At 55.9% G+C, this 7,477-nt stretch overlaps 1 protein-coding gene across 1 annotated transcript; it reads left to right on the top strand.

The window, feature by feature from the left end:
- Positions 1–1,589: 1,589 nt before the first annotated feature.
- PRF1 (perforin 1) lies at positions 1,590–6,915 on the top strand. The gene is made up of 3 exons (XM_059395838.1): positions 1,590–1,715; positions 3,251–3,827; positions 4,910–6,915. Exons 1-3 carry the CDS (start codon positions 1,613–1,615, stop codon positions 6,036–6,038), a joined length of 1,809 nt encoding a protein of 602 aa, XP_059251821.1. The 5' UTR covers positions 1,590–1,612; the 3' UTR covers positions 6,039–6,915.
- The last annotated feature ends 562 nt before the right edge of the window (positions 6,916–7,477 follow it).

Genomic DNA, 7,477 nt, shown 5'->3' with positions numbered 1-7,477 from the left:
TCACAGCCTCAGCCACCTGACCTCTTTTTTCCTTTTAGTTATTTACAGATGATTTTTATGTTTAAAGGTGACAGCAGCAGGAACATGGGCATTCAACAGATACGTTTTGAATCAGACTAGATTCTAAATATGTTTTCTGGAACACGACGTGTCCCTTCCCTCTCCTTAAACGCGGAGACATAATTTTATTCATGCGATGGTACCAACACTATTGGACATGTAGGGCCTTTTCCTCCCGGTTTAGACGAATTTCATTTCGAAAAGCTGGTGTCGAGATGTATCGACCTATTTTAATTGGGTTCCCTTGTAAATCTTGTAAAAATGAAACAGATTTCTCTGAATGCCACTCCAGAAATACAAATGCACACAGAGCACTTACCTGGTAACAGTCTCTGGAAAGTTCCAAAGATCTTAATATACATCATTAATGACCCAACCCTTGTTTATGCCCATGTGACAAAACTAGGCACAGACATATAGAAGTGGGGGGCAGGGGGGGCACCGCGGGGAGGAGATTGCATCCAGCTTCCCAGAAGGCAGCCTAAGCCCCTGTTCCCATAACAGCAAGGCCCTCACGGGGGGGACACAGACTCAAGGGATGAGCCACCCCATGGTGTCACACGTGGTCTGGGGCCTGTGGCTATTTGTTCCCGTCACGTACACCAGTTGGAGTGTGAACTCTTGAAAACAGCCCCCCACTTACCCAGCTGTCCTCACCTCAAACCAATGTGATTTTGGCCCCCAGAAGTCACCCCATGAGTCACTCAACCCATGGAAACCTCACCCCACCCTGACCTCAGGTAAGACAAAGGATGAAGACCCTAGGCCTCTGGTCCCACCCACATCTCTCTCCCACTTTGTCCACCCACCCACTCCGTGGCTGCAACCTCAGGCCAGGGTTGGGGAGGGGCTGGGGACCAGTGTGGCTGCTGGTTCTCCTCACAAAAGGGGGAACAGGTAAGTGTGTCCTGGGGTATGTCGTTTGGGATCTAGAGTCTGGGGCAGGTTGGGAAGCAGGTGTGGATAGGGAGAGGGCCAGGAGGGTGATTTCTCCCCACTGCCTGGGGAGGCGGCGTTAATGGTCAAGGGAGTTCACATGGGCTGAGAACCAGACACTGCTCTAAGCACTTCACACATAGTGACTCTCCCATTCTTCACAACCTGTAGGGTCCAACTATTATTATCCCCCTTTTTAACTGAGGAAACTGAGGCCCAGAGAGGCTAAAGAAGCTTGCCAGGTCACACAGCCAGAGCCCCTGCGGTGAGCTCCTATGCTGTGCCCCCTCTTAGGTCTCAAACACGTGACGCTGTAGATCAGAAGCAGGGGGATTCCCCTTGCTGGCCTGCTCCTCAACCCCAGAGTCGAATCCCAAAGTCCCCAGGCCCCTGGGTGTGCTCCACACCAAGCCTCACCTGTCAGCCTGTCTCACCTCTGCTGGGGGATGAGACGCTGGCCCTCACAGCTTTGCTTCCTGGAGGGCTGTCAGAAGGCCCGGATGAGGAGGTGAGGACAGGATGGGTGCTGGTGGGAGGGGGAGAGCCGAGGGGACCCATGACCACAGCTGGAGGGGCGGGACAGGAAGCAGAAGTGCTGTGAACGGTGGCCAGGGTGATGAGCTGTGTGGTGAGCCTGCTGGGGGCTGACAGCACCATTTCAGGAGCGTCTCCTGTGGGGAGAGAATGTCTGTGTAGAGCGTCTGCCCACAAGACTCCAGGTAGGGGGGAAGGCGGGCGTCGGGGAGGCTGTGAGCCCCCGGGTGGGGACAGGAAGGCCTGGGAGCGGGGCTGCTCCATCCAGGGAAGAGCCTGATGGAACAGGAAGTGCTGTGACCTGTGAGAATGCTCTGTCACTGACTCACTGGGTGGCCTCATGCCCGCTCTGCGCCTCAACGTCCTCACAGCGAAAGAGGAAACCTTATAGGGTATCGTCTGTAAGACCCCTTCAGATGCTGACAGGGAAAGCTTTAAGAAAACTGGAAGTGGGTTCCTTGGGAGCTCAGGGAGCCTAACGAGGCCCAGGATAGAGATGGAGCTCTGTGGCTTAATGTTATCAGCTGTGCTGGCCTCCCGAGTAGGAGGACCCACGGGCTTTTCTCCAGAGAGGCTGTGGTCGCTGGCAGATGCTGGAAAGGACAAGCTTCCAAGAAGTCCACTTCGGATAGGGGGAGAGTGTGGACACTCCAGATTCTAAACAGGTCCCTGTTTTGAAGCCATCTCAAAATAGTAAAGAAATTTCTAGCCCATGGCTGCCCAACAGTAGGCAACAGGTAGCTCATGGCACTGCTGGAATTCTGCAGAGCACGGCAGAGGATGGCAGAGCAGGTGTGGGCATGGGAAATCCGGAGAGGGGATCTAAAGCCCTCCCCAAGCAGAGTCGCGCAGCGGAAGCGTGCTGGGCCCATAAAGCCCTCCCCACGCAGGGTGTAAGGGCAGAGGCAAGTGCGAAGCTTCGAGTTTGGAATGCGGGCTGTTCTCCCATGAGGCTCAGAGAGCGGGCCCAAAGGGAAGGTAGGGGACCATAAGGGCAGTATGTTATTTCTTTCCCAATTCTGTTAAGGGCTTCACGGGAGACAGGCAGACAGACACAGAATGAGAGAGGTGGAGTGGGAAAAGCCTGGCTTGTTCTGAGGCCCAAAATGATAATTCCCTAGAATCCAGGCTTCTCTAGAGTCCCAGACCCCCTCCCCAAATTTGCTCTATGCACACTCTGTCTCCTCTTCTGTATGCAGAGCCCCTTCCCCACCAGTAGCAGCCATGGTCCTGGGTTCAAAGCCATCAGTCTGGATCCCCATTAGGCCTTAAATAATGAAATCTTAGGGGCACCTGGTGACTCAGTCATTAAGCATCTGCCTTCAGCTCAGGTCATGATCCCAAGGTCCTGGGATCAAGCCCTGCCCTGGGCTCCTTGCTCAGCGGGAAGCCTGCTTCTCCCTCTCCCACTCCCCCTACTTGTGTTCCCTCTCTCGCTGTTTTTCTCTCTGTCAAATAAATAAATAAAATCTTTTTAAAAATAAGTAAAATAAGTAAAAATAAACAAACAAAAAACAAATAGTAAAATCCTAACAAGGGGCTCCTCCTGGCTCTGTGCCCCTGGGCAAGTGACTTCCCATCCTTGGGCCCATTTGTACAGGTGGGGGGATGGGCCGGATTTGTAAAGGCCACTGCCGCTCTTTCAGAGACTGACGGCACATCTCATTGCCTCTCTATTCCGTATGCCACAATGGTTCATCCTCTGTACCTCTGCCCACAGCTTCCAGAGTCCAAACGCTCCCGTGCCTCCGCAGCTCCATGGGTGCCCACCTGTTCCTCCTGGGCCTCCTCCTGCTGCTGCTGCCCACGCCCACCCCAGCCCCCTGCCGCACAGGCACCCGCAATGAGTGCCGGCGCAACCAAGAGTTCGTGCCTGGTGCAGCACTAGCGGGGGAGGGCGTGGATGTGACCAGCCTCCAGCGCTCGGGCTCCTTCCCTGTGGACGTAGAGAGCTACCTGCGGCCGGACCGCACCTGCACCCTCTGCCAGAACGCCCTGCAGGCAGGCGCCCTCCAGCGTCTGCCCCTGGCACTGACCCACTGGCGCGCCCAGGGCTCAGGCTGTCAGCGCCAAGTGGTCAGGGCCAAGGCCACCTCCACTGAAGGCGTGGCCAGGGAGGCCGCCAGCCACATCCGCAACGACTGGCAGGTGGGACTGGATGTGTCTCCCAAACCCAGCGCCCAGGTACATGTGACCATGGCTGGCTCACACTCCAAGATGGCCAACTTCGCTGCCCAAAAAACCCACCAGGATCAGTTCAGCTTCAGCACTGACTTGGTGGAGTGTCGCTTCTACAGGTGAGCACCGCGGGTCGGAGTGGAGGAGCTGGGGAAAAGGGCTGGGAAACTTGGCGTGGTCAGGAGCGCTGAGATGGCAGTGCGGGGACTTGGAGGCTAAGTCCACCAGGAGGATACACAACCCTGGTTCTCTCAGTATGGGTGATATGGTGCCCTCAGGCCTCCTCCCCGGGGCCCCTTAAAAGGAAGAGCCCCAGGAGAGAATAGGTGGAGGAGAAATGAGCAAGGCTGTGCTAAGAACCCCAACATGGTGCCATGTCGATCTACTGAGTGCCCAGCCCCCTGTCCTGTGAGCAGGAGACTTCCCATCACTGGGCCTCATTCACACATCCGACCACGATCATGTCCATCATGTAGCAGGCTCTGTGCTGGGAATTAGGGCTAAGGGCTAGACAGCAGCAGCCACACCCCTCTCCTCAGGGACCTGGGTCCCACACCCCAGAAACACATGGTCTCCACCCAAGTCACCCACCCTGACATCCCGACAGTGAGACAGGGCGCTTCCTGCCTTGTGGCCAGAGCTGTCAGGAGCCCAATCTAGGGGACAGACAGACAAGGCCACAGGACTGGGTTCCAAAGCAAGACAGTCACTATCTATACCATATCATCAATTTTATCATTAGAAAATAAAAAGGAGGGGCCCCTGGGTGGCCCAGTCATTAAGTGTCTGCCTTCTGAACGAGCCCTGCATCAGGGTCACGGCTAAGTAGAAAGCCTGCTTCTCCCTCTCCTATTCCCCCTGCTTGTGTTCCCTCTCTCACTGTCTCTCTCTCTGTGTCAAATAGATAAATAAAATCTTTAAAAGAAAGAAAGAAAGAGAGAGAGAGAGGAGGGAAGGAAGGATGGAGGGAGGAAGAAAAAATACGTTGCAAAGGAAAAGCAGAAATTCATCATGGTTAGTTCACCAAGAAGCAACAGACAGAATGGGTTTACCCAACAGGTCAGAGCTTTGGGCTTGGAGCCAGGCCACCTGGATTCAAGTTCTCTATCACTTACATGTGACCTTGGTCAACCCTGAGGGATGGGCTGAATGGGGAAAACCAACCACGGCTGGCCCACCTGATGTTTCTCTCCCCTTTCAGTTTTCACGTGGTACACTCTCCCCCACTCCACCCCAACTTCCAGAAGGCCCTCAGCGACCTGCCCCCCGACTTCAACACCTCTACGGAGGCCGAGTACGTCAGGCTCATCTCCAACTACGGCACCCACTTTATCCGGTCCATGGAGCTGGGCGGCCGGGTCTCGGCCCTCACTGCCCTGCGCACCTGTGAGCTGGCCCTGAACGGGCTCACGGCCAAGGAGGTAGAGGACTGCCTGAACGTCGAGGCCCAGGTCAGCATCAACAGCCAAGCCAGACTTTCCTCAAAATTCAAGGCGTGTGAGGAGAAGAAGAAGCAGCACAAGATGGAGTCCTCCTTCCACCAGTCCTACCGGGAACGCTCTTCCCAGATAGTCGGCGGTCACCACACCACGGTGAGCGACCTGCTGTTTGGGGACGGGGCCAAGCCGGAGCAGTTCTCCGCCTGGATGAACTCCCTGCTGGACAGGCCCGGCCTGGTGGACTACACCTTGGAGCCTCTGCACGTGCTGGTGGAGAGCCGGGACCCGCGGCGGGAGGCGCTGAGGCAGGCCGTGAGCAAGTACGTGATGGACAAGGCCCGGTGGAAGGACTGCGGCAGGCCCTGCCCCCCGGGGCAGTACAAGAGCCCCCACAACCCATGCCAGTGTGTGTGCCACAGTTCAGCGGTCATCAACCAGGACTGCTGTCCCCGGCAGAGGGGCCTGGCCCACTTGGAGGTGATGAACTTCCAGGCGGCAGGCCTGTGGGGAGACTACATCACAGCCACGGACGCCTACCTGAAGGTCTTCTTTGGAAACCAGGAGCTGAGAACCAGCACGGTGTGGAACAGCAACTACCCCAAGTGGGCAGTGCGGCTGGACTTCGGGGACGTGATCCTGTCCACCGGGGGGCCCCTGAGGGTGCAGGTGTGGGACGAAGACTATGGCTGGGATGACGACCTCCTCGGCACCTGTGACCAGAAAACGCAGTCTGGCTCACACGAGGTGACGTGCAACCTGAACCACGGCCACCTGAGTTTCTCCTACCACGCCAAATGCTTGCCTCACCTGGAGGGGGCCACCTGCCTGCAGTACGCCCCCCACGGCCTTCTGGGGGCACCTCCGGGGAACCGGAGCGGGCCAGTGTGGTAAGCACGGTGGGCCTTGCTCAAGAGGACTAGGGAACCCGGAATGAATGGGGTTCTCACAGAGGCACCCAGGGCCTATCCTCATATCCCCATTAGACAGATGGAAAACTGAGGCTTACTTTTTTTTTCTTTTTTCAATGAAGTAGCTGAATTTATAGGCCAGCCCTGGGTCTGCTGTCCAAACTGCTGCAGCTCTCTGATACTCTCGAGCCCTGGAAACAAGCGGCTTTCCTTGCAGCCTTTACCAGCACGGGGACTTCTTCACCCCATTGGGTCCAACCCTGCCTGTCCCAGCTGCTCTGCCTGCTCTCTCTTCTTTGCCCAGCTTTGCCCCTCAGCCAAATCAGGGACCATCTGGATCGGCCTCGTGGGTGCCCAGCCTGACAGAGGACTGATACGTGTGCATGGTGACCGTCATGGTGGTGGTTGTGGCCGGGGAGAGGGCCGGGACCAAACGCAGCCCTAGAGACCGACATCTATATCAGCAACCCTATCCAGTAGGACCTGCGACTCATCCCGGAGCGGGCCAGGAATCAACAAATTGGCTTTCTACTTTCGTTGGAAACATGGGGACCCAAAATATTTTACTTCCCTTGTAACTCTTGATTCAAAACCCAGCAGCACCAACGCAGGAACCAAAGGCAACAAACAGACTTTCAGCTCCCAGCCGTGCGGCCACAAGGAATGATGAGGACTATGGGGAGCTGAAGGGCGCATGATTTACCTAGATGGGGGGGAGCGAGGGCTGCAGCTCTGCCTCTGCCAAGCATTCCCAGGCAGGAGGGCTGGCGGGGCTCAGAATTTCTGGAAGTAACTAGAAACCCTAAATTAACTTCTCTAATTGTTGGCAAGGCAGTTCACTTTATAAAAATAAACCTATGTACAAGTCAAAGAGAAGGTGTGCACAGGCCATAATTGATCCACAGCCATCTGGGAAGCTGTCATTTCAACAAAACCCATGTGACTGGCTGAAGGGCTCTCCCCTGTCCCCCACAGTGGGAGGAGGGAAGGCAGTGGCTCCAACAAGGGGGTGTCTGAGGCTTCCTGGCTTTGGGTTCTGTGGTCAAATGAAATGGTCCTTGTTTCGTATGTTTGGGACACAGGCCCACAGGGGCAGGCGGCAAGATCCAAGCAGCCTCCTCCAACTGGCAGGATTGGTGCCGGGTTGCCAAGTCAGAGGGGCTCAGAGTTGCTGGCCTGGATTCCTGACTCCCTTTGAAAGGCCCTGCAAATTAAGGCCTTGGAGGTTTGTGTGGACCCATACTCTCAAAGCCCAGGAGTCATATTACTGACCCCAAATCCCCAAGGTGGGAGGAGGGGACAGGAGGGACTGGCTGGCCCTAAAAGGCCAGTTGAAACCAATGTTCTTACACCTTTCCCTTCACAGCCACGCGCACAAACACGAGCACAAGAAAATTCTTGAAAGGTCACACTGGCTGCTGC

Source organism: Mustela nigripes, chromosome 4 (assembly GCF_022355385.1).
Source record: "Mustela nigripes isolate SB6536 chromosome 4, MUSNIG.SB6536, whole genome shotgun sequence".
In the NCBI taxonomy this organism is placed as follows: Eukaryota; Metazoa; Chordata; class Mammalia; order Carnivora; family Mustelidae; genus Mustela; species Mustela nigripes.
The sequence above is the reverse complement of the archived record's forward strand: the minus strand, read 5'-3'. Positions and strand labels throughout refer to the sequence as shown.